We start from the raw sequence: 27,721 nt of genomic DNA on the forward strand, positions 1-27,721 counted from the left end.
CTGCTGAACTAAGGGCAGTCCACGAAAACAGGCAAGGAGATTTTATGAGCCAGCACTGTACACCCTACTAGACACGGTGAACCTTCTTAGGGAGGAGGGCAGGCATAGTAGCTCTAGAACAAGGAGATGAATTTGCATCGGTTAGATCACACCTAATGTACTTATATACCATGCTGGAGGCCCCATTTTATACAGATCATTACACACTAGAGTAAACCAGAGGAAGGCAACCAGGATATGGAAGGGTCGGAAAACACATTAATACAAGGAATAGTTGGAGAAACTGAGGACTTCTAAACAAAGAAGATTAAGAGAAAAGACAATTGTCTTCAAATATCTAAAGCCTTAGGGGTTACCACTGGCCAAAGGTGATACAATCTGAGGATTGAAATGAAATGCCTGGCAGTAATGGACCATAACCCATTGGATAATAAAATAAGCCACGAGCCAATGCTAACTACAAATAGCTACGTCTTAGCTACGTCTTAGATTCTAAGGGTTAGCAAATGGGAAGAGGGGTAAAGTTGCCCTATTACAGACAAGTAAACTGATGTTCCATCCCTTTAGGTCTAATATAGAAAAAAACCTACTGACAGTTAATGAACCAAGGACCCAGAGGGCAGAACTCTACTCAAGAACTTCCAAAGATCCTCAGTCTGCTTAATAATTGTGCACTCTTATTCACAGTATCTAAATTTCTGTTTCCCCTCTAATAAGGATGGAAAGTTAACCTTTACTGAATGTCTAATAGATGCCAACTAAATATATTTTACTTCGCAAGGACTCAGTGAGACGGGTATTTGTTTTACAGGTCGGGGAATTCAGGTGCAGTAACTCAGGCAATGTGATACAGAGGGTGAGTGCCAGAGCTGGAATTTGAATCCAGGTACGTCCAAACTCCTTCCACCCCACCCCAGCGCACAAAGGACACACAAGGGGATTGCAGAGGGGCCTTGGGGCCCCACAGCTCCTCAAGGTCGTCTGTCATGGCCCTTTAACGGTTACATTTACCATCCACCCAGCCCACAGTGCTACGACTCTCACTCCTCTGGATTAGAAGAGGAAGACTGGGGCCCTTCCTAGAAACTCACCAATAAAATGACCCTGATCCCTGTGAGGGTCCTCTGCCCCATCCTCTCCCCACAGCCTACCTGTTTGCCCAGGTAGGCTCGGCCTACCTGAATCAACACACTTGCTCTTTCTCTTCTTCAGAGTCTGTTCACCTGACCACTTGGAAACCAATGGAGACCAGTTTCCTGGTCTACGCGTATAGATAGGGGGAAATTTAACTTTGTTGATAACATCTATGAATTCAAAGATACCAATATATGGTTTCTCTGACGAAGGACAGGACAGGTCAAGGGAACACCTGGCTGTCCTGATCTCACTGCTCAGTGTCAGAAGAGTAAGAACATTCTAACTGCAGTGCAAGGTCACAGACAGGCCCTCCCTTTATCTGACTATTTCTAAGCAATTTTCCAGGTTTTGTGGCAGAACACAGAATCTTTCTTCATCTCCCAACCCGCTGCCCATGTTTCCCAAGGCCTGAGAAGGTAATTAAGGGCTAATGTTCCCAACAGGCCGGGAACATTACCTGCAGCTTTCTGCTTACAAGTAAGGAAACTTCTAGGCTTCTTTAGCATATTTAAAAATACAATATTTGTATGTTTGGCTGTTTTCAGACCACCTGTTTTAGCTTCCTCTTCATGCCGGAGTTCTCTACCCACTCTGTTCATTCATTCCCCAAGTACTTCCTGAGCATCCATGTGTGTTATGTGTTGAGGGTACAGCCATGAAACAGACAGACACAACCCCGGCCCTCATCAGGGCTTAAGAGCCTGGCTATAGAGACATACATGAAACGAAAATTACACATATAAGGATTCACACTCAACAAAGCATCCACGTGTCTCTACAGTATCCAGCACAGAGCTCGGCATGTGGTGGGTGCTTTGTCATGAACATGAGACTGAGGTTTTTGTGGAATGTGCAGAAGGTCTGGCCAGCTGGGTTCATCTTAGCATTGGGAGCTCAAAGCTTTGACTTTAATAAGAGTGAGGGAAAAACATGACAGTGAATCAGGGAGACCTGGGTTCTGGTTCTTGCTTTTCCACTCACTACTAGGATTTTCTTAGACGAGTCACTCAGTCTTTCTGGGCGTCAGTTTCCTTACTTGTGGATAATGTGTAAGTACCAGGGTTCCTCATTAACAAAGAAATGCCTGCTGTCAGAGGCGTTCTATTCTAACCACACTCACCTTGCCAGAGGACAAGGAAAGGCTGGAGCCAGGGCTTCCTAAGACAGCTGTCTCTGGCAGAGGTGTCTGTTTAAGGGCCGCGGGGAAGACAAAGCAGCAGCTGGAAGGGAGGCATCCCCCAGACCATGGAATTAATAGGCTACTATGTCTGAACATGGGAAACATGCACTTCACTTACCACCCACTGACTGTTTAAAAATAAACACTTTCATTCATAGGATACTCTAGGTTATAGTTCTAAACAACGGATCAGAGGAGAAAGGAAAGTACAGAAATAGTTTTCTTTGTATGTTTTACAAGTAGAAAAAAACAATTTTCCATCCACTCTGATAGTCAAAAGTGGCTTAGAAACTTGAAGGCAGGACGTCAGATAGAATTCATTACCTTGCATGTCCTTGCACACTAGTGTACAGCATGATTTAACACCATGATCTTAGGAGGTTTGGGGGGCATAGTCTTTTTTTTTTTTTCCCCCAGTAAGAAAAAAATTAGGAAAAATCCTAATGAGTGCAGATTATCTTTGAAAAATGCCCCTAACTTAGAAAACTAAAATGAAGCGAGGACACAGCCTGTTGCCTGAGGCTGAAGGACTAAGGCCAAAATACTGGGTCTAGAAACTAGGGCCAAATGGTCCTTGTAAACCCATACCTTCATTAATAAAATCCCTAGTATTCAGAAAACGATCATCTCAAACGCTTCCGACCCTGAGGTAAGCAAATGAGAGTAGCGTCAGAGACAGAACCTTCCCCGGCCCTGCTGCACGTTCAGACCGCTGAATTGCTCCGCTAGCTTGAGCAAACGCACTGAGTCTTTGCTACCTTCTCCTTTCTTTGGCTCCCCATCAGAGCTCCTAACTTGTGCTTATTTGCTCCAAAATGTAAGCAAGCAAGTGACCAGGTTTTCTCCTGAGACAACTACATCCCTCCACGCCGCTTCAAATACCACTGCCTGGTCCTCTGCCCCTCAGGAACTGAGCCCCAATACCCTGGCCAGAGGAGGGCATCATTTCCACCAGAGCCCCTTCGGATAGGAGGCCCCTTGCAACCAGCATCTCTGTGGCCATTTCCCAAATCACTGATCTTGGTCTAAATTTAGGTCTCTGGAAACTATCCCAGCCTCAGCTCCCTGAGTTCCAGCCTCCCACAAGGCAGAGCAGCCCAGGCAGCGCCGGTGAGGCATCTCAGAAGGCGAGGAAACCCAGACTCACTCTCCACCCTCGCCAGTTCTGCTAAACTCTCATGACGTGAGAGGTCTGGCTGGCCACCTCCATCTTCTGCCCCTCAGACAAGATCTCCATGCTGTGACATACCTCCTCCAGCCCTGCTCCTTCCCCTTTGGCCGGCACAAAGAGACCACTGGCTCCTGAGGTCAGGCTCCACCATGGGAGAAATTCCTCTAGGGGTTAACTCTCCAGGGGTGGTTAAGCCAACAAGAAGTCTTGGGGCAAGGAAGGTTGGGGCACTGTCCTACCTTGTCACTGTCCACTGTGTTCTGAGAGGTCCTAGAGGCAATGGAGATGGTGTCTGGCTGGCTGCTCCCATCCCCCTGGCTGTCAACATCCTCTACTCCATCCCTGCAGGAAGAAGAGAAAAGCAACAGGGGTGGGGGTGGGGGGAGCGACTGTGGGCTTAGAGCACACAAGGGTTTCCAGCTGGGCTGGCGGAGCAGAGCCTTAGCACTTTCCAGCAGGGATGTGTCTAAAATTATCCCATGAAAGGAAGCAGTCCCATGTAATTTTCAATGATGTCACTTCTTGCACTTAGCAAATACATAATCACTATGTTGATAACTGAACACAAATGACTCCTCTCCATAACTCCTCTGGCCCACGGAGCAGAGTGGGCAGCTATTTACTTATTTTCACTAGGAACGGGTCTATAAAAGGCAGTAGGAAGAAGTATGTCCTGCTTAGAACCTAGGCTTCTCTCCAGCTGCCTGGGTCATCTGCAACAGTCCCAGAGTTCAGGGTATTCAAACAGATTTTCTGTATATGCTGTAACAGGGTGGGGGTGGTTGATAGCTGGCTTATAAAGAGAAGAGAACTGAGAAGATATCTTTTTGACCGCTGTTTCTTTTGCTCAAGAAAATGGGGTGGGACATCTTCTCCAGGGGAGATTATCCTTGGGAAGGTCGGACCCTCAACTTCTGGGTCTGGAGGAGTTTATTGCCTTCATTTTGGTGGGTCTTGGTGATCTCATGCTTATTTATGATGATTTCTTATTAACACAGAAGACCAAGGCATCTTCTCAAAGATAAGAGGACAGTCACAGATTCTGCAGCAGCTTTTCCGCCAGCTGTGCTCCTGAGTGTCTGATAAGATAGTCTCCTAAGTGCATTCCTGACGTTTGGACCCCTTCCTGGGCCCCTAGACCACACTGCTGTCCCATTCACATGCTCCCTCAACTCTCCAGCTTTAGAACTGGGTCCCAATCCTACACTGAACCCAAAGCTCTGGCCAACAGGGATTAGATGCCTGGGAACTGGTAAAGGCTGAAGGGTCTGTGTCAGGAAAAACTGGAGATGGGGGCCAGGGGTTGGACAAACCAGCCCAGGAAGTGACAGCTCTCCCTATGGAGGTCTTTGTGAAAGTCACACCCCTGATACTGCTCATGGAGAAGTATAGCCTTAGGGGAAATGGGAACTCAGTCCTGACAGTGTTACCACGTGGGCAACATGTCCCATATACCGAAGCTCAGAGTCTAAATAACTACAATCTGGAGTGTGAGTGTGTGTGGACACGTGTGTGCACGTGGGCATACATGGCATGCCAATGTACATACACTGGGTCTGCTAGTCATAAAAAGTGTTTTCTCCTACCCAGAACACTTCTAAGTCAATTGTTCTCTCACCACCATTTGTGGGCTTGGGAAATGCCAATTTATTTTAATAATATAAGCCACAGATTCATAGGAAGGAAGATCTGCTGTAGAAAGAAATCATGTGATGTATTTCAAAACCAAAAATAAAGGAGTTTCAGATCATCTGTTGTTTCAGGTATCTGGACCAGTGCTCCCCACCATTTGTAGACAGTTGAGAGCTGGCTGTACGTTCCGCTTCCCACTATTCTGGCCCATTGCAGGCCCTTCTGGTCCACACCAGATGAGGCCAGTTCTGGGGGGTGTGGGGAGCCCATCCAGGAGTGTCGGTTGTATTACCCAAGCCAATCCACTCCTCTGTAAACTCTGTCCCCATATGCAGGGAGCCAAGCTAATGAAATAACACAATGCCTGGCTGTTCTCTGCAGAGACTGCCAAGGTTTCTCCCCCTCTCATCACAGGACAATGACCAAGAAAAGGTGTGAGGCATTTCCAAGATATGTCCATCCCATGTTCTAGAGATGCTCAAACTCTCCTACTATAGGAAAAAGGGGCTTTTTTTGCAGAGTAACCCTAGATAAGCTCACCTGAATATCCTTCCCACCACGGTCCTGGACCTTCAATTCCTTATAACTGTTTCCATTCTCTCTTCTTTACTGAAGAAGAGGCTTCGTACAGCAGGGTCTATCTCTAGGGCCAAACTAAGTCTGCCCCTTACCTGGACTCTGGACAAAGGTAACTGAAATCAAAATAACCCCTCCCTAACACAGTCCTAATTGTTCCTTCAGCACGAGAGGGGACCTTATTCTGGTCATGCTGGTCTTGGGGCTCCTGCCTCCTGGAGGAATCTCTCTCTACCTTAGCCACACCCTTCTTTTGGCTACCACCTCCCTTGGTGGCTCCCAAGCCTGTGTAGCCTGGTTGGCACCAAAGGGTCAACTAAAATCTCCTGAATTTAATCCATTCATGAATAGGAGAGGAGAGGACAGCCTGTTATCACCAACATCCATCACCTCCATAACTCTGTTTTTGTTTTGTTTTCTCTTTTCCAAAACTGATATGAAGCTTTTATATGCTTTCTCTTGAAGTGCACTCCAAAAGAGTCATTGTAGGTGACTGTAACACGGAGACTTGAGAAAGAAATACTTAAGCAGTCATCCACTGGTCTTAGGAAAACTCAGAGTCAGAAGGGCCCAGAGAGATGCAGATATAAAAAATAAGTCCTCTTCTGCCCCATCATATCGCTCATCTCAGATGAATGAAGACGAGGACTCTTGGGGCTTGCAGTAAGAGCTGCAGTGACAGTCCCACCATACCACGCCCACATTACAGTCCTTTGGCTGTCTAGCCAGTCCAGAGAGCCTCGACTCAAAGCCACCTCCTTCCCAAAGCTTTCCCCAGACATTTCACTCCAGTGCTCATCCAAAGTCCCCTCTCCTTGATGCCTGCAGCATTTCCTGTCCCTACGGGTGGTCCTGCTTCTTCTTGTCTAACTATTCCACGTGTGAGATGTGACTGTCAGGTGGTTCTTGAGGGAATGGACTCATCTTACACTTCCTTTTATCTTCCCCGGGCACCCAGCACCGTGTTTATCAGAGGACAGGTGCCCAGGGAAGCCCTGCTGAATGTAATTGACAGTAACAGTAATGAGATGCTTAAAGAGAAGGTGACTCCTCTTAGGTAGAACTCAGTGGGGTGTCACAGAGAGGGGTGCCGCCTGCAGAGTGCACCGCCCCCATGGAAGCAAAGGTTCACCCCACCCCCACCTCCCGGAAGCCTGTGAGGCTGTTCTGGGGGCAGAGACGCTGGTTACCTCTTACTATTGTTCCTCTGTTTGGCTGGTGTTTTGGGGAGCTGAATTGGCTCCTTTAAAGCTCCTTTCAGGTGAATGATCCTCTCTTGAATCACCTCGCGTATGTTCTTGATCCATTCCTGCTTGGTTTCTATATTGGAGGCCTGGAGTGCCACAGGGAGAGAGAGTGAGAATCCCATTTCCCTTCAATCCACTGAGACAGTTCTCAACCCTCCTCTTGCAGGCTTAATCCATCATCTTCAAGGATACCAAATGTTGGAGGGGTTTATTTCTCTCGCTTTATACTTGTGACTCTTCAATCCCAGGGACATGCTTCTCCAACTCCTAGAACAGGGCTATGACCCCAAGACTCAATGTAGATTTCTACGGGATGATTTTCAAAGTATTTAATAACCTGGGAGGCACTGACCAACACTGATAACTGCCCCTGCTGGGCCAAGGGTTAACACTTCAGTTACTAGATTCTGAGGAGGTCTGGGGAGTACAGGAGGGGCGGCAAGGGGGCATTTGGAGGCAGCAGCCGTTTACCAACTGGTATAACTGGATATACGTCAGGAGGCTCAACACCTATATGGCTACATAGGCTTGTGCTGATTGAAAGTCAGTCCTGGGTTTTTAGCCCAGTAAACCTGTTCATTGAAGGCACTGCTACCACTCCATGAATACCCCATTTGTCTTCATGGAAGTTTTTCAGGTACTTCTGCCTCACGTCAGGTAGCAGCTATGCTGGCAATTCACAGTAAACAAGTGTGAAGCTTGGTCAGGGCTGGCCCGTCTCTTCCTTGGGGATGGGCACTTCCCTGGTAAGCACATGACTGGTGGGTGTGCCATGTGCAGGATCTCTCCTCGGTTACGTTAACAGGACCACAGGCACTGACTCAGTTCCCAGGCTACGTGCACCCTGGGGAGCTGCGGTGACTCCTTAAGGCCCCTTCTCAACACTCCTCTCAATCAGCATAGTTCCCATGTTAGTATGATTCACTAGAGCTCCTAGAACACAAGTTCCCAGAGGACTGGGTTCATATCCCATACATAGTTATCCTCCACAGCACTGAGCAGAATACCTTACATGTGGAAGGTGTTCAGGAAAAAAAATGTTGAGTGAATGCGGAGCAAATCAAGGTGCCGTTTACCAAAGGGTCGTTTGTTGTCCTTGCCACTTGAAGGAGCCATAGGGACAGGACGCATTTAAGCGGGCCCTGTTGAGGCCATTCCCTGCCTTCTTCCCGCCATGCTCCAACAGGTGCCTGCACTTAGGAGACCACTCATCTTGAGATTTCAGGCTACTTTCATGATAGAATTTGCATCTCAACACCCATGTGAAGCTGCCCTTCCCGAGAGACAGAGAAGCCCAGTGGCCCGGTGGAGTCTCCAGGCCCCAGCTTTTAGGTGGATCCTGCCCACATCCCTCCGCGTTCCCTTCAGCTATCCCCAGCCTCGGTCTTGTGCCCAGCAGAGAGCAGTACTTACTTTCAGCACTGTTTTATTGTCTGAGGATGGGGTGCGCCCAGACCACAAGGCGAATTTGCAGGGATCGCCCTCTACGTGCTCCGTCACACCCAGCTCTGAGGTCTGTAGACAGGAAATGCCTGTGAGAGGCGGGGAAGGGGAGGGCAGTGGGGAGACTTAGGGCTGGGGTTGGGAAGGGAAAGGCAACAGAGAGGAGAGGACCGAGGGAGGGGCTCTGTCAATCAAACTTAAACAGATCGGATGTTCTGTTCCTCTACCCAGGATGCAAGGACCTACAGGCACGTGCCTGAGGAGCGGGTAGCAGGGAGGGAAGGTGAAGAGGGAGGCGCCCAAAGCCAACTGGAAGAACGGTGAACGCTAAGATGCAAAGGTGGGAGTCGAGGGGGCGCTTGCCAGCTACGATGCACTTTCATTTGTCCAGGATGGTTTTGGTGCGGCGCCAGGGGAGAGGTGAGCGGAGCGCTCAAGATCCCTTCCTACCCAAGGGCACTACGCAAATGGGGAGTCTCGTCTGACCCCCCCTGCCCCACCTACCAGCAGCTTGTTCTTGTAAACGTATTTTGTGTGTCCTGAAGAGTCTTTGATCTCCTTGCTGAAAACCAAGGAGATCTCAAAGAGGAACAGGTGTCGCTCGCGCCCCTTCCGGATCAGCGACTTGGGGTCCCACACTTGAAAGGCATCCTGCAGAATCAGCTCCCCCTGCACGTCCAGGTTCTCGTCGAACCCTGAAAAACACCCAGGTCTCCTCTCCAGAACCAGTATCAGTGGAACCTCCTGCAAAGCTCCTGTGCAGCCTCCCCCAGCCCCACTGTCAGCCAGGGACCTCCTGCAAAGTAAACCCCATCTCTCCCTCTCCCTCCACAGCTCCCACTGTCCCTGTCTTGGAGCTCGGAGTGGGGCTGAGGACAAACACTGCCTGCCTGAGTGCCCTTCACTCTAGTCCATTTGTTGTTGCTTCATTTCTTACGTTCCATTCCTAGGACTCTTCCTAGGATTGCTCCTATACTGCGTGGTGCACAAGCCTTCAACAATTTATATTCATGCCACTTTAATAGAGGTTCTGAAACTTTAGTGTGGGTGAGAATCACCTAAGATTGCTTATGAGAGCACAGATTCCTGCCCATTCCTCAACGCCCAAGACACTGGGATTCAGTAGGGATGGGGTGGAGCCCATGAATTTGCGCTCTGACGAGCTCCCAGGTGCCGCTGCTGCTGGTGCACAGAGCATCCCTTGAGTAGCTGGATCCGGAATACACGTCAGGGACAGGCCGGAGGAGAGGGTACTTACAGAGGCGGACATGCAGGGGTGGGGGTGGGCGTGGGGAGCAGGTGCAAACAGAAAAGAAGAGGTGGAGAAAGTGTGACACTAGGAACATGCTCAGATGGTCAGGGCTCAGTCTAGAGCAGGTAATCAGGGGTCCTTTGCATGAAGAAGTGGGGCTTCCTGTGCTGAGGGTGGCCCAGGAAGTACTGAAACCAGACCAAGTCTTTTAGATGGCGTTGGGGCGGGGCAAGCGGTGGGGGGTGATGGAGCCCAGAAGAGACAAAATACCCCACAGGTTTACCATGTACAATGGAGTAGACTCACCTTCCTTATCTCACCTGTTTGTCAGCCCAGATTGGGATACTGAGTATTAACACATCGAACAGTTTCCACCCCAAAGAGGCTGCTCTGCCCATATCTGCTCTGTTCTGCGGTGTTAGGAGCACTTATTGGAGTCTCACTCTACCAGGTTTCTGGGTCCCAAGAGCATGGTTCCAGCCGATGAACGTGCTTCAGCAAAGTCCTATCAGGTTTAGCTGGCTGGACTTTTCTTACCAGCTAGGAAGGGCATGAGGGTAGCTGCATACCAATGTGAATGTACTTAATGCAACTGAACTGTACACTTAAAAATGGTTAGGACAGTAAACTTTATGTTATGTGTATTTTAGTATATAAAAAAAGAGCAGGGCACAAGGCTAAAGACGGTGGGTGTGTGTATGTGCAGGATTTCTACTTATTCTGATGACAAATGCAGTGCAAATGCTATGCAGAGGAAGAGGGCTGCTGTGGGTCAGGGGCTCTAGCACATTTATAGTAAGGATGACAGCCTGTCCCACTCTACCTCTCAGGCAGCAAGTTGTCCACATATTTGATTCGGCACAGGCCTGGAGGCAGGTGTTAGCTGAGCTAGCCCCTGTGGATCTCCTCTCATGCTTCCCCAGGACCTATGTAACAATTTGCCATTTCTCCTCTCTTCTAGCTTGGCCCCTTGCCTGACTCATGCCACTTCCCTCCCATGACACAAGCTTCGTGGTCTTAGGAAAGGAGGCGGCTCCCCTGAGGAGGCTGAGAGGACAGCTACCTTCCAGCATGCTGACGTGCATGGCATCATTGGCTTTCTTTGGGACGCTGAGCATCACCTCCAGGCCATCCTTGAGCTCCCCTTTCCCTTCTTCACAGCAAGTTAAAAGTTCCTGCGAAAAAAGTCCAGATACTTTGAGAACCGTTTCCCCCAACTTCCCCACCCTCCCGCTACCTAACCCCTCAAGGCAATTATATACCAATTCCTCAAGGATTTATATACCAGCTTCATTCTCTGTAATGGTCCCCTCTGAGGTATAAGGAAAGCGGGGTGGGGTGGAAAGGTTATCTCCAAAGAATTCAACCACCATGCTTTTCCCAGGCTGAGCTTCCTCAGCTCAGTCTAATCCAAACTAACTCAATCCAACCCAACTCCCAAATGGCTGGCACTAGAAGTCAGCAACTAGGGCATTCTCTGTCACTCAGCTGACCTCCTGGAGGTCAGGGAATACCCCTGGCAAAACACATGAACGGAGGTGCAGTGCTGTGTGATCATAAAGAGGAGACAAATGGTGTGCGAAGGACACGCGGCACTCATACATCGCTGCATGCCTACTGCCAGCACCACTTTTTTTTACACACCTCTACTGCCTGAATGACTTCCACCATACTGGGAGCAACTTGGGGTTATGGACATTACAGGCATAGTTTTTCAAGTTATCAAAGATTTTTAGATCATATGGATCAGGAGTTCCTAACCTGGGGCCAATAGATGGGATTCTGGATTAGTCCTTGCGTTGTCAGATGAGGACACTGTGACTAAAAGGGACAGAGATTTCCCCCAGGTTATAGAATTCACTAGAGGCCATGCAGGAGCCTGAATCCAGGTCTCCTGAATCCAAATCCAAGTACTCCATCCACCACGCCAACCTGTCTTCCACCTGTCCTCCTGGAGCGTGTCCTCTCTTTTACATCCTCATTGGAGACTAGGTCATTACTATATCCATAAAAGATTTATAGTATCTGGTGGATGGAAAAAAGATAACTTCCAACTATTTTAGTAACCATAAAGCCCACTCGGAATGATTTCACCCAAACCAGAGGAATGCTGGCTTTCATTGCTCCTTTCAGGGTTATCGTATCTTGCTCACTTGGACAATGGGAAGGAAAAGGTTAAGAGATCTACAATCCATACTCTCTCCTTCTGTGGAGGAGAGAGGGAATGGGTGGACATGGGTGGGGATGCATTTCCAGGAAAGAAAGAAGTTGACAAGATCAAACCTTATAAACACATTAATGACAGACCTCTTGACAAACTAGTAGTACTTGCTAGCAGGAGAGTACTTATTTATGGAGTGCTGTTAGTAGGATATATCTGGTCTGTCTAGGACTTCTCATGGTAAACAAACGTAGAATCCATGGGCAACATCACATAAGCTACACAACTGTCTAAGGTAAAACTGATTACATTTCATGACCAAAATGGCTCTCTTCAGGGTAAGTGATAGGATGCAACATACATCATTTAGAAACCTTGCATGTTAATCAGGGCCACAGCACATCCTGATGCTGTTAAGAAAGGACTTGGAGCTATTGGTGATCTTCTCTCTGTGTTTTACCTCTGTTTGGGGATTATTTGTATCTTTGAAATTATTAGTAAAGCTTTATACTTGGTAAGATTATCTGATTAATGAGCATCTGATATGAGAATCCAAGCCTTTGTGTCATCTTGGATACATTTCCATACGAAGAAGAGAGCTCTGAGTGTCCAAAGAAGAGGTGAACTGCCCAGAGTACGTGTTTGGGAGGTAGACATGATCAGTTCTCAGCTCTGTCCTTGGTTCCAGTCAGTACAATAGCATCATTGTTTAGAAAGCTGTATTTACTTCTGCCAACCTGAAGTTCTCTGATTCTCCCCATCCTTTCCTAATTTTAATCCTCCCAACCTGTTCTCATACATCATCAAAGGAACTTCTAGGCAGAAACATAAGAGAAAAATAAGAAATATGCTTCCGGGATTTCCCTGGTGGCACAGTGGTTAAGAATCCACCTGCCAATGCAGGGGACACGGGTTTGAGCCCTGGTCCAGGAAGATCCCACATGCCGTGGAGCAACTAAGCCCACGTGCCACAACTACTGAGCCTGCACTCTAGAGCCTGTGAGCCACAACTGCTGAGCCCGCATGCCACAACTACTGAAGCCCGCGTGCCTAGAGCCTGTGCTCCGCAACAAGAGAAGCCACCGCAACGACGAGCCTGTGCACTGCAACGAAGAGTAGCCCCCTCTCGCCACAACTAAAGAAAGCCTGCGCGCAGCAACAAAGACCCAACTCAGCCAAAAAAAAAAAAAAAAAAAAAAGATACGCTTCAGTTTGCAACAGAAAACACCAATTAGTTTAACCTCCCAAAGCAATTTGGCAAGTCCACCGATCAACTAGCAAAACCAATGAGTTCTCCTCAGATCCCTGCTATGGTTTACGATAAGGAGAAGGCTCCACATTTAATTTAGACTCCAAAAGGACAGCTGTAGCAGACTTACATGCAGACTACTGAACACTCTGACTTTCACTTTCATGCAACACCTAAAGGGAGGAACCCCAGAGGATACTGATAATTAAATATCAATTTACTTGAATAAAACTAACTTTAATAAGAAAATAAATCCCATATTATTTATTTATAGTAAAAGCAAACTATTTTTCTTTTACTCAGCAAGCACTCTGCTACCAGCACATTTAAAAGAGGTCAAATTTATCTTAACTCTTTTTTGTCCCAAATAATTTTTCAATGTCTCTACAACAAATTCCCCCTCCTTCACTGTCTCCCTTCTCAGTTACCTGCATGGTCCTCTCTTCCTAAAACATCCAGTTACAGAATGAAGGCCCAGAGCCCACCCCTCCATCTGCCTAAAGCAAAACACAGGGAAGCCCATCCATCCTCTACTTCCCTCCCTTGTCCAGGTCACAAAATTCCTCCTAGGAACTTCAGCCTTATGGGATTAACAGGGGGAGGTGAAAAACTATATTTCTTTTCGAACTGCATCTTAACCGATTTAAGACCCTGGCAGTGTGGGTGGGCATGCCAGTTTTGTTTTGTTTTTTCAATGCACAACCCCACCAATTCCCGAAAAGGCTTTGGGATACTTAAATTTGAAGACCACAAAAATAAATTTAAAAAAAGTCTTCTGGCACAAGAAAAATCATTTAGAAGCGTCATGCATCAAGTGCGCTAGAGAAGGAGAGGATAATTATACACAGAAATCTGGCTAAGGAGAAATTCCTGTAAGTAACCACAAAAGTGGATGCTAACTCTCTTGACAGTCAAAGGCAAACAAGGACCTCAAGCTCTTGTGATTTAAAGGTAGGAAGCACACCAATTTTTCAGAAGAGAAGCCTCTCGCCACCACTCCGAGATCTTAGGAGAATTTCTGTGAGTCTTTATATAAGAAAATTCAAAAACAGACAGGATGGCATCCTCAAAATGCCAGCAGGAGTTCTGCCCAAACAGCCGTGATGTTCTGCACATGGTTATTTCTGATACCAGTCTCAATAAAGGCCAAGGGCGTGATGCCCTGTGGTGATTCTCTGAGTCATTTCTGCAGGGTTGGGAGACTGGAGGGCCTGGAAGTGAAGCCCAGTTGTCTCTTCCTGGAGTCAAAGAAGGAGACGGTCTGAAGGAGGAGGCTGAAGGGGAAGAAGGGCGGTGCAGGGCCCTCCCCTGATCCAGAGGTGAGAAGACAGGTCAGGGCATGACTCACTGCTGCCCCCACTCCTCTTATCACGGAGCTACAAGTGCTAAGGCAGGAAGACCCCACAGACTGGAAAGCTGGGCACACCCCAACGTGACTAGAATCTAGATTTGAAACTAGACTGGTTTTCAGATTTAGTGAAGCAGACAGAATATGTGAGGTTCAGCAAGCATCTCACAGAGCTGAACTTCACCAGATTTTCTCTGGAACTATACTACTTATGACATGCCTCTCCCTATGCTTTTATCCTTTGCATTTGAGGAGCGACGAGCAAAATACTCAAACTTAGGGAAAACTCCACACTTGCACATTAAGAATTAATATAGATACAGGTTATATAACTGCCTATGATATTGATGTCCCAGGCTTTCTGTTGGGGAAATGTCATATTTTCAGACTGTCAGTGTGTCCTTCTCTGAGAAGAATCAGCCCAAATCACTCAGTATTTTACATAATTTGATTATCTGACTTTTAAAGAAAAAGATTTTGGAAAAAACCCAAATCTCTTGGTTGGCTCCAGAAGAACACCTAACATATGGGATCCTACAGATACAGAGTGCCACTGTGTTTTAATATGTATTTTTTTAACTATTTCCTCTCTGAAACCTCCTAGTCTTGACAAACACGGAGATTAAGGCAACGGTAGGTGCTGCCCTGGGCCTCCACTGCCCACGTAGACTGGCACTGCCCCTAACACCTTGAGCCCTGATCCCATCGGAAGCAGGGCCCACCAGGAGGAATCTGCCTAAAAGGGAAGGACAGGAGAGACTCTATGTACCAGCCAGTGCCTGGGGTGGCAGTCACTAAAAGCTGTGCAGTGGTGGATGCATGTGAAAATAGTCACAATCCATTCTTGCTCCCGTTTCTCCTCTCCCCCACCCCAATAAGCATCTGGAATTTCATGGGATAAAACATGCAGTCTAGAACCAGCAGTGCCAGCGTGGGCTCATCTCTGAAGTTCTGCTCCAGGTAGAGGAAAGGTCTTCAGGTGGAAGCTTTCCCATCCTTGGGCAAAGCTGGGACTCCCTGGGCCTGGTCAACAGTGTGGTCAGGGTGGCAGAGAGGGGAGGGCAGATACCTTCAGGAGCAGCTGGTACTTAGTGATCCTCTGGACGGGCTTAATTAGGTAGGAAGAGATGGAGTTGGCCAGACCGTGCCGCTGCTGTATCTCCTACAGGGATTAAAAACGGGCACCGTTAGACACAGAGGGCCATGTGCACGTATGTCTTCTGGGAGGAGGTGGGCTGGGTTAAGGAGAGAGAGGAGAAAAGGGAAAAGGGCACACAACTATGAGAAACTGCTCTTTGCTGGGAAAAGGAGGAGGAATGGCATTCTATCAAGGGAAAATGTATAAACCAAAACACACAGGAAATAATCACTGTATCTTTAGATGATAATGAGGACCATACCTGAGCAGAACAGAGGATCACACCTAGATTCTAGAAAAGTGAAAATACACCTAGATGAGAAGATGGATGTAGGTCATTGATGGGGTGGAGCTAGAAGAATGAATTAGGATGTGATGGGGAGCTTCTCAGGGGTAAAGTATTGTGGATCTTAAATAGAAGCAACATATGGTGAAAGCAATGTTTCAGAAAGATTAATATAAGCCTAATAGCAACACAGAGGGTGGAAGCTGGGAAACAGAGACAGAGAGACCAGTTCAGAGATCACTGCCAAAGTCCGAGTGTGTAAACACGCAGTTACCATATGATCCAGCAATTCCACTTCTAGGTATATACCTGAGAGAAATCAAAACATATGTCCACACAAAGACTTGTATAAAATGTTCATAGCAGTATTATTAAGAGCAGTGAAACGGCGGACACAACCCAAATCTCCATCAACTGATGAATGAAAAAACAAAATGTAGTCTAGTCATACAATGGAATATTATTTGGCCATGAAAAGGAATGAAGTACTGAGACGCTACAACATACATGAATCTTAATTTTATGCTAAGCGAAAGAAGTCAGTCACAAAAGAACACATATTATATCATTCCATTTTTAGTGAAATGTCCAGAAGAGGAAAATCTATAGAGATAGGAAATAGATCATTGGTTGCTTAGAGCTGGGGGAGTAGGAAGGAGGATAAGGTGGAGGGGTGATAGCTAAAGGGCATGGGGTTGCTTTATGAGATGATGAAATAGTTGCACATGTCTGGGAGTATACTAAACAATTATATTGTACCCTTTACACATATGTATAGTATACATCTGTATCTCCAGGTGTGTAATGTGGGGGCTTGCCATAAACAAAGATTAGTGAGAACAAAGCGTTGGGAGGATTATAAGAAACATTTTAAAGCTCGACAAGATAGGACTTGCTACGCGGCTATGAAGGAGGGTGAAAAGGAGGGAATTATAATTTTTAAAAATTCCATTTTCCGCCAACTATCCCAGAAAGTAGCAATTTTCTCACTCATTTGCCTCTTCCCTAGAGGTGTGTAGTTATAGCAGGACTTATTCAAGGAAAATGGGCAAACGGCGGACAGCTTGACCCTATTTGGGCAAATGAACATTGTGAGTTTACTTGGGGGCTTTGGCAGGAGAGGACAGGCAATAGCGCACCTTTGACAGACTTCGCTCTCTGACAAGGTGTCAGTTCGGGGAAGGCTTCATGTGGACAGGGAGGAAGGGGCGGCCTCCAGAGGCTTGAGGTCAGCCCAACCAAGCTTAGTATCAACATGGCACCAGACACCACAGCCTCACGGTTCCCATGTTTGGAGTAGAAAATTCCGGATCATGTCAATGTGTGGGTCTTTCTCGGACTTGAATTTTCTGTGCTCTCTTTACAATAATGGATAATAAGACTGTCTTTATTGGGGGGTTATCTCTTATAGAAGGAGGGCCTAAAGTAGATGGTTTCTAGGTGTAGAATTTAGGGAAACCCTTCTGACGGAAGGGGGAAAGCTACAAAGATGATGCTTTCTGGAGTGCTTTGGGAACAGTCAGGAGAGTTTACTGCTCTCCCTCCCCACCCCTGGGCCAAGCTCCAGGAACTGCTACTGGTCTGGTTTTCTGGCTTCCACTGGCCTCCCCAACTAACGGAGAGGCTCATCAGGCATGACCTTGGAAAATGGGGGGTGGGGTGTGAAATTTGGAGTATATCTGACTGCAAGTCAAAGTCCAGAAACAGGGATATGAGGAATGTAAGACTAGAGGAGAACACAGTTTGGCACCAGACATTGTAACATGTACAAAATGAGCCAGGCAACCCATCAGTCAGCCTCAAGGGACTCACAGGTGGGGGGAGGTGTGTGTAATAAGCAAGGTCCACTGTTAACCTGCCGAAAGGCAGATTGTTACAAACGCCGTAGAGAGACACAGGGGACACTGCACGCATAGAGAGAGGCAAGGATTCATGCAGGAAGCAACACGTGACCTTTAAAGGCTAGGAAGGACTTCTAAGAGTGTCTGTGTGGGCCTGTGTGCCCACCCGCACCTGTGTGTGCAGAGGGCTCACAATCCATTCTAGGCAGGGAGGGCAGTGTGAGCAAAGATAAGGAAGAAAAGTCTGAGGCGTGCTCAGAGCACAGGACATGTATGTTCAGAAAAATGTGGAGTGGAAAACAGGACACAGTGCATTTAAACCTTCAAAAAGACCCTTCTGGTTGCTGTTGATAAATAACCAGAAACGTCTTAAGAGAAATACATTATTAAGCAGAGATAATAGCGCTATAGGGCATCCCAGATGATAGTCAATAAATTCTGATACCGAGTTAGAGAAAGGCTTTTCTTGGGTTTTCTGTTTAAACAAATGTAACCTCAGAAATTCCACTTTGGGACCATTTCCATAGGAATACTCCGTTTTTAAAAATCACGTATGTTTTTTCTTGTCTGGCTTTTACCCATTCAAGTGTCATTTCTTCACTGAGCAACAAGACACTTGTAGAATCATTTCAGGCTAGAAAGATGCTCAGAGAAAGTTTATTTTGTAAACTTGAGTATGGGAACCATGTTTGAATGTCTGACTCCCCATGGGGCCTGGCACACTATCTTGCATACAGTAGACATTCAAAGATTTATAGATGGAATGAGGTAGGCAGAAAGTTATATTGATAGATACTAAAATGATATGACGACCAGAATGGCCATCACTGCTGCCACCTATCTCTCACTGAACTTCACTTTTTATTCTCATTTTTTTTCTCCCTCTGTTCTTCCCGTGCATCCTGCAGTGACCCGTTTGATTCTGTCACTCTCTGGGGACCAGCAGTACATATACCATCATTCACCAACAGGATTGCATCCTCACCCAAAACCAGAGGACCAGACAAGGTACATCGGCTCTGAGTCTTCTCTTGGCTTCCATCACAGCATAAGTGCTCAACCCTGGCTGCACGTTACTCTCACCTGGAAATGTTTAAAACTCTCAATGTCCAGGCCAAACCCAAGCTGATCATATCAAAACCAGGACTGGGACCGTAATCACTATTTTTCAAAGCTCCCCAGGTAATTCCAATGGGCAGTCAAGGTTGAAACAATTGCATTAGAGTAGTCAGTGACTCTCAAACATGAGCAGGTATCAGAGTCACCTGGAGGGCTCCTTAAAACTCAGATTGTTGGGCTCCAGCCCTGGGGATTCTGATTCAATAGATCTAGAGTGGGGTCCAAAATACATATTTCTAACAAGGTCTCAGGTGATGCTGATGTGGCTGGGCTGAGAGCACATTCTGAGGAACCCCTACGTTTGAGGAGCTATATCTGCAGTAGAAGTGGAATATCCTAGTACCCCTCCTCTGCTTGTGAGATTTACGGCTATAGCTGGATTCCGTGTGGAGGCACGGAGGCAAATGCGCCTTATCCGAAACCACAGCACTTGAGATGGGATGGAGTAAAACAGAAGATAAACACTGCTTTTGTTTTTCTCCATGTTTTATCCATGAGAGAGAGGTTTGGAGGGGCCAGTAAAGAAAAATGAGGAACAAAGGATAGCTAAAAACCCATGACCTCAAAGTAGAGAAGCAATTTCCACCTGCTCATCAGTGGTTCAAGGATGGAAATTTGCAGCTTACATCAAAGAAGGTGCCTGCATGCTCCAGGATCAGCTGGTTGGAATCAGGCTTGTTTTTACAGTAGGTGACGTACATCTGAAATTTGTCTGCCTAAAAAAACAAAAACAATAATAGGTCAGCATCCATTAGTTGCTCCCTTCTGTTGACTGCCAGCAAGGGCTGGCAGATACTGCGTGATACAGGATTATCCGTGGCAAATGTGCTGGGCTCATCAGGCCTGTGCTCCCCTCACAAACTTTGGGATGCTTTTTTCCTATCAGTAGGGGGAGAAAGCTCACTGAAAGTGAGCTCGTTTTAATACTAGTCAGTGCTAGATAGAATTAAAAAAAAAAAAAAACAATTCACATATCCTCATGTATCCTGAAGCTGGAGAGAATTTATTGAGAGATTATCCCCCTTTTTGGATTACCTACAATTGTGCTTCCCATCTTGAAAAATGACAGCATTTGCTCTGAAAACAAAAGTTAAAGAATGAAAACGAAGTGTGATCTCAGAGGGAGATCTGCTAGAACTCCAAATGTCTCCACTGGGGGCAGTTTGTAGGGCATGTTAAACGCCTATGCTACCGTCCCCCACTTCCCAGAAGCAATGATGGGGCAAAGGAAAGCAGGGTGATCCTCTGGGGCAGGGTCTGAACAATGAGTCCTAACCAGATTGCTACTTCAAGTCAAGAATTTTATGGCTTGGTGGAAATTCATTTCTTATGTCTTTGGGATCCTCTGGGTCAGTGTTTCACAGCCTTTCCACTGGAAAGGGTGTGTACACTTTGGCCACCAAGCACTTTTCCCATTTGCGAAATGCTCCCATCCTCGTGCCTATACCACATTGGGGATGTCCTCTTCTAAGAAAGCAGCCTAGCTATGTTTTAATTATAGCAGGTTTCATTTATGCCACCACTTTCCCAAGTTCTTTATATATATTAACTCATTTGTTCCTTATGAGAACCCTATGTCGTGAGTTCTATTATTATCATCCCCATTTTACAATTGTGAAAATGGTGGCATAAGGTTGGTTAAGTAACTTTAAATTCCCATAGTTACAAAGTGGTGGAGCCCAGGCCAGCTGCCTTCAGGCTTCTTGGTAATAACTGTTGCTGTTCAGTACATTGCAAACAACTCTTTCTACCCTTTACTCCTGCACTACACTCATAAATTAAGATTATAAGACTTAAGAAAGTCACTTTGGGATCATTCTTGGCAAAATGTGCATATTTTACACAATCATGAAAGGTTTTCTGAAACCAGTTTTAGGGTTTATATACTACCTGGGAGGCATTCATCATCCCTAAGAGATATTGATAAACCATACTTATGGTTGATGGTAAGGCAAATCCACAATATATGAAACAAGATACCAAAAAAAAAAAAAAAAAAAACCCCAAACCTTCCCTTAATGGTCAATCTCATTTTTTTCTCGACACTGGCCATGCAAGGGATCATAAATTATTTATCAGCACTAATGTGAACTGTGCATGGGCTCACGTATTTAGAGGTGAAAAATGTATCAGCACAAAATAAGATGGCAGTCTGAGACTTCCTTAAGAAATGAGAGTGTGCCAGGAAGCAAATGTTATAGGTTCAGAAAACGGAAGTAACTCAGGTCTTGAGTTGTGGGATGAGCTGTGATATTAATTACATGTCAATGGGCTATAGCCAACGTCCTATCTCCTCTGAAATGTTTCCGTATACAGAATATAAAACATAACCATAGCCCTGCCTATTCCAGAGGGCTGTTAAGAGCACAAACTCTCTGAAGAGTGAAAACATTTGGAAAAGTAATTATAGCCCATTTTGAGTGGAAGTTATAATTAGTTAACTGTTGAATATTAGAGCTCCTGGCCCTGGGGAAGGATTTCCATGTTTAGTTGCACTTACTGTACTAGGTGGACTTCCCTCAAGATGTTGGCACTCATACCATGAACCTGAACTCAGGATAAAGTGGCACAGAGATGCTGACAGACACTAATGTTTCTGTTTGTATAAGTAGAACCTAGTACCTTCAGCCCATTTACTTGGCCCAAGAAAGAGAATGACTAGATATGCATCCTGTAGGTCAGAATTGGGATGGATACCCAAGGAGTCTGTTCTCTAATAAGGAAGAAAATGTAAACAGTGGTTGGGTGGATTTCTAAAGCTCTAATTCCTTAATCCTCATCCTGTTAAAAACAAAACAACTCGTGGATGGAGCTGGAGTAGTTCTTCTACCAAGGGTGGGGGTCTTGTTCCAATCTCCTGACATCTCAATTTTAGAAAGTTTTTGAGAACTTAAGGTGGAGCTTGGACACACCATCTAAGGACCTTTCCCAAGGAGGGCTCTGCTCCTCAGGGACAGACTGCTTCTTTCAGATCTACTCGTGGCCCCTCTCTATAGCCCTTGGTCCTGTGTTAGAATTTCAGGGACACCGATCAGCTCAGGCACTGAGCAGTGATGTCATCTGGTAGCATCTGCATTCCTGGAAAGCATGTGACAGTGGGAGGAGAAGCTCAGGTCGGTTACCCAGGTAACAAAGCAGTGTCCCACATCCTCAGGCAGCTGCTCATACTTCTCCAGCTCTTTGAGGAAGATGCTGCAAGGGGAGAGAAAGGCCAAATCAGACATCTCTGTACTGCTGACCCCCTCTCCGCCAGAGGCTTATACTGAGGTCATCCCAACCTCGTAAACTCTCCATTATTTACACGTGGCTTCTCTACTCTCTAAGCAACACGTGGTAACAAGCGATTTTAAATATGTTGGAACTAATTTCATTAAAATTTCTATTAATTGATTAATTAGTGCTACTTAACATTGTTTCCCTTAAGGGTTTACACTTCTCAGGCTGAAAATAATGAAATATTATACTTGTGTTGGGCATTTCATTTTAACAGTAACTATGACTATTTTTTTACACTAGTAATCTGAGCACATTGTAACATTTAAAAATATACAGATATAGGTATCAAAAGAACAAAATAAATATCATCTATGATCCCAGAGATAGGTGGGAAAATTCTGAATCCTACACTGACTTCTTTCCAATTTTTCACTTTCTTCTTCCATCAGCACCCAGTTTGTCCTAAAAACCGAGTTAACGTTTCCTAACGCTGACATTGTTAGGAAAGAAAATTTAATGGGGAAAAAGTCGTAATACATTTCAAAGCTGAATTGAATTACTACTGAATTATCTGCCATTGTGGATATCTGAGCCAGGGCTCCCTTCTATCTTAATAAATAATAAAGAGTTGACTATACCAACTTTGAATTAATATATTAAACAACTGGTTTGAGCTCAGAGAATATAAGCGCAAATAAGCCAGAATCACTGGAATGGAATTTGCTTTTTAAAACTCACACAAAGTTTTTCAAATAAAAAATAATATGAGGCTGTGGGGAAACATTCTGATGGAGATGGAAGACGGTATAATCTTTGCACAGGTCAATTTGATAACATCTATCAAAATAAAAAATGTACTTATCTTTGCCTCTGCAATTTTAATTTTGGAAAATGTCCTATAGTTGTAGTCACATGTGTGTAACATGAAGTATATACATGCAGATTCACTGTGGTACTGTTCATAACAGCAAAAGATGGTCTATAGATGACAGAGTAAACTACAGTACATCCACAGAACCATATACTATGTAGCTATAAAAAATGACTAAGCTTTTTAGGTTTTCACATGGAAGATCTCCAGGGCAGGCTGTTAAGTGAAAAAAGCAAGGTGTGGAAGAATGTATCTAATATTCTGCCTTTTGTCTAAGTAAATAATATATACTCTTATTTCCAACCCAAGAAACTAATGGGCAAAGTGTACAATTTCAGTCATGCAATATAAGTTCTGGAGATCTATTATATAGCATAATACTTATAGCTAACAATAATGTATTGTATACTTAAAAGTTGCAAAGAGGGTAGATCTTATGTTAAGTGTTCTTATATAATAATAATAGGGGAGAAAACTTTGGGAGGTGATAAATATGTCTATGGCCTTGATGGTGGTGATGGTTTCATGGGTGCAGAGTTATCCCCCAACGCATCAGGTTGTGATATTAAATACGTACAGCTTTTTACATCAACCGTAATTCAATAAAGTGATTAAAAAGAAAGTCATTACCTAAAATGAAAAGACAACCTACTGAGTGGGAGAAAATATTTGCAAATGATATAACCAATACAGATTAATATCCAACATATATCAATAGCTCATACAAGTCAACATCAAAAAAGCAAACAACATGATTTAAAAATGGGCAGAAGACCTGAATGGATGTTTTTCCCAAGAAGACATACAGATGGCCAACAGGCACATGAAAGGATGCCCAACATCATTAATCATCAGAGAAATGCAAATTAAAACCACACTGAAATATCACCTCACACCAGTCAGAATGGCCATCACCAAAGAGAACACAAATAACAAACGCTGGAGAGGGTGGGGAGAAAAGGGAACCCTCTACATTGTTGGTAGGAACGTAAACTGGTGCAGCCACTGTGGAAAACAGCATGGAGCATTCTCCGAAAACTAAAAGTAGAGCTACCCTATGACCCAGCAATTCTACTCCTGAGTATATATCTGAAAAAAATGAAAACTCTAATTTGAAAAGACACATGCACCCCAATGTTCATAGCAGCATTCTGTACAATTGCCAAGATACGGAAGCAACCTAAGTGTCCAAGAGATGAATGGATAAAGAAGATGTGGTATATATACAATGGAATATTACTCAGCCATAAAAAGAATGAAATTTTGCCACTTGAACAACATGGATTGAGTAGGAGGGCATTATGCTAAGTGAAGTGAGTCAGACAGAGAAAGACAAATACTGTATGATATCACTTATATGTGGAGTCTAAAAGACACCACAAACCAGTGAATATAACAAAAAAGAAACAGACCCACAGATATAGAGAACAAGCTAGTGGTTACCAGTGGGCAGAGGAAAGTGGGGAGCAGCAAGATAGGGAAAGGGGATTAAGAGGTACAAACTACTATATGTAAAAAAAATAAGCTACAAGGATATACTGTACAACATAGGGAATATAGCCAATATTTTATAACAACTATAAATGGAGTATAACCTTTAAAGATTGTGCATCACTATGTTATACACCTGAAAGTTATATGATATTATACATCAACCATACCTCAATAAAAGAAAAAGAAGAGCAAGCGGACTTTCACACATGTGAAATGACATATAAAGAAGAGCATTCACCACAGTACTGTCTGAAATAAAAGTCGGTTGGAAACAACACAAATACATTAAAAAAAAGTCATTACCATAGGAAACCAGGTGAAGGAACAGGGTGAATGAAGATAGTGGTGGGTGGGTCTTCTCGATCTATACTTTTCTATTTAATTTTGATTTAAAAAATTAATTCAAAAATTAAATTAAAAGATATAAAGCAGGTCTGAATGATTCCATTGCCTACCTCTACCACTGGAACAAATAAATTTTATTGATTTGACTTACACTACTTGAGTCCTCTTGTCCAAGAATGCTGGCAGCATCTTACAATTGTAATTACAATTGGTTATGGATTCTATATATATGTTATTTGTGTTCTCCCTTCAATGACATAGAAAGATGTTGGTTTTGGTTTAAAGAAATATATATGTGCAATTAAAAAATGTTTGGCAAGTCATATTTGGAAGGCCAAAATGCTAATGATTGATAGGATCATAGATGATATTTTTTGTCCAACCCATTTTCTACAACAAATGGGTATTACTTCAGTAATAAGAAAAAGTCACTTAAAAAATTTTGAAGACTCCTAGCAATACCCATTTGATGATAATCATCTTTCTCCTGAATTTTGGAGAATCCTGATCTGAATCATGGAACAGCAGTGATTATAATGCAATTTGGGCTTACAAAATGCAAATATGCAGTGCTCAAAAATCAGTAAGTACATACTTATTGCTATTTTTAGAAGAACTGCAGGTGACACACATGTATTTAATATGACTTCTAAATTAGAAATAGGAAAAAATTATATAATGCTATAAGTGAGGATCAAATTTTTTTCAAGGCCAAAAAGAAAACATCTTTTTTCGTAGCAAAGAGAAGCAATCTGGCTCATTACTATATATAACATAATATGTTAAAATATTAATCTATTTTAATATAATTTTTATTTCTGGAACTAAATTCTGAAAGACATTTATTATATGACTCTTTCCAATGAGAACACTAAATAATAAAATGTACAAAATCTTCAGAGGTAGTTTTTTCAGGTGTTGAGATATTCTTTACACAGTCATTTCTCATATGGGCTGAACAGGGCCGGGGTGGGGCGGGGGGCCGCTGGAACGGCTTGATGAGTCCGGGGAAGAAACTCTGATGAGCTATTCTAGGACAAGGACTGGTGAAAGGAAATGAACTGCTTTAAAGAAAGCAGGACTAGGAGGAAAGAGTACTTGGAAGAAGAGAGAAAGAGGCGAATTTGGAGCCCTGGGCACCTACAATAAATGCTATTGGCTGTAGGAAACCTCCACTTCCCCACTCTCAGGATCTCACTCCAATCCCCTCCCTCTCACCCCCATGGTATATAGGCCCTTCTCCTTCAATGGCAATCAAATAAATGATACAACAGCCTGGATCATGACATTCCACATAAGATATAAAATTGTATTCTTGCTTTAGAAGTTGCAAGGACTCTGTGACGACTCAGGGAGAGTGTCCCTCCTTCCTTGACTTATGACCCAGGGTCAGTGGCCTGGTCACTTAAGGTTAATTTTAAGCACACAGTGGTAATTATACCCACAGAGTTGATAATTGATCTAGATGCTGAAGATGGTGCTAGAATTTTATTTAGTTTAAATAGAGCAATACCCTGACTTTTGGTGACAGCAGGTATCAAAAACCTATGGGAGGATGCTCTGCTTGAAAATTCTCAAGAAGTGAAAGCACTTTAAAATGAGTTAAGTACATAGACTATCATTGCTACAATTAATGCCTTTTCGGAAAATGCGGGTTTTAATGGCAGCTGCCACTGCTAGCTCACCTTTCTACTGACCCGAGGCCTCACCTTCCTTCCCTCCCACAGCCAAGCTCAAGTCAAAGAGCCAGAGTTCACAGTTGTGAGGGGGTCTTCCGAAGTCTCATTTTTCTCAACTTTAAATAACCTCGTGGGGATGTTGTGAGGATTTAATAAATCCACGTAGGTAAAGAACCCAAACCACTGCCTGGCATATAGCAGGCACTAAATAAACATTAGTTGTTCAGGATCAGTGCTTCCCAATCTTAATAAGCTCCACTCCTGTAGACTTATCCCGAGAGAGCTCTCCCCACCATGCGCCTGTTGGAAAATCTATGGTAGATCACCTTTTCCTAAACCATATCCTGGGAAAATCTTGATTGGGTATTATGCAAAGATTGGATTTCAAGGTCACAGATCATGTAAGTTTGGGAGATGCTGGGCTAAACTAGTTAGTTTATGGCAGGACTTCCAAAATCCTATAATATGATGAGGCACATTATAAATCTCTGAAGTATCTGATAGAGTGTGCGGTGCATCCCAAACTTCTTTGCGAGTGGAACGTTTCTGGGGGGACTTTGTCTTAAGGAACACTCTTGGAAAACCTTAGTTAGGGGACATCACACCTGGCTGTGCACTGCCCTCTGGGTTAGGATCTGAGCATCTGTACTGTTTAGCAAAGCTCCCTGGGTAATTCTAATGCATCCAGTCCATAGGTCAGCTTTTGAAGGCAACTGCCCTATTCCAGTGCGCTTCCGGTTGTTAGGTCCTACCTCAGCTCCATATGATTTAATTTTTAAATAAAAAAGCTAAGAATTTTAAAAGCTATTTATTTCGTGCTGGGCATATCAATTCATAAATTTGAGTTAAGATATGCACTACCATCTCAATGTAATTGTTGATGGTAAGCGGCAGTACTAAACTTTATTTTGCTTTATAATTTGAAGCTTATGAAGATGACAGGTTATGTACGTCTGATCAGTATTATTCTACCTACTTCAAATAGATGTGATGAGTTTACATTAAAGCACAAGAGGTCACAACACTTCACAAATGATGGGATATTCCTCCTCAGCTGTTCCATAGAAACATCTTGGTCCTCACCATTTCAATCATTATATGTAATAAATCATGGGAGAACGAGCAAAGCAAGGAGTTTAAGAGTTTGCGTGAACGTCTGGGGTTCTTTCAGAAATGAATAAAACTTTTAAAGAAATGTCAAGATTCAAATACTGTAAGATGTCACTTATATGTGGAATTTAAAAAATACAACTAGTGAATATAACAACAAAGAAGCCGACTCACAGACACAGGGAATGAACTAGTGGTTATCAGTGGGGGGGGGGGGGGGGGCAGT

The 27,721-nt window shown here is 44.4% G+C and overlaps 1 protein-coding gene across 2 annotated transcripts in view; it reads right to left on the bottom strand.

The window, feature by feature from the left end:
• The window catches only part of KALRN (kalirin RhoGEF kinase), a 588,759-nt gene that overhangs the window by 211,008 nt on the left and 350,030 nt on the right, over positions 1–27,721 (bottom strand). For both annotated transcript variants that reach the window (XM_007449683.1, XM_007449684.1), the window contains exons 26-33: positions 21,903–21,972; positions 19,407–19,496; positions 15,466–15,558; positions 10,702–10,813; positions 8,891–9,081; positions 8,357–8,458; positions 6,887–7,029; positions 3,728–3,830 (exon numbers count right to left, since the gene is read on the bottom strand). In XM_007449683.1, coding sequence (XP_007449745.1) covers positions 3,728–3,830; positions 6,887–7,029; positions 8,357–8,458; positions 8,891–9,081; positions 10,702–10,813; positions 15,466–15,558; positions 19,407–19,496; positions 21,903–21,972 — 904 coding nt within the window. The remainder of the gene's footprint in view (positions 1–3,727; positions 3,831–6,886; positions 7,030–8,356; positions 8,459–8,890; positions 9,082–10,701; positions 10,814–15,465; positions 15,559–19,406; positions 19,497–21,902; positions 21,973–27,721) is intronic.

Source organism: Lipotes vexillifer, unplaced genomic scaffold (genome assembly GCF_000442215.2).
Source record: "Lipotes vexillifer unplaced genomic scaffold, Lipotes_vexillifer_v1.1 scaffold1378, whole genome shotgun sequence".
Classification (NCBI taxonomy): Eukaryota; Metazoa; Chordata; class Mammalia; order Artiodactyla; family Lipotidae; genus Lipotes; species Lipotes vexillifer.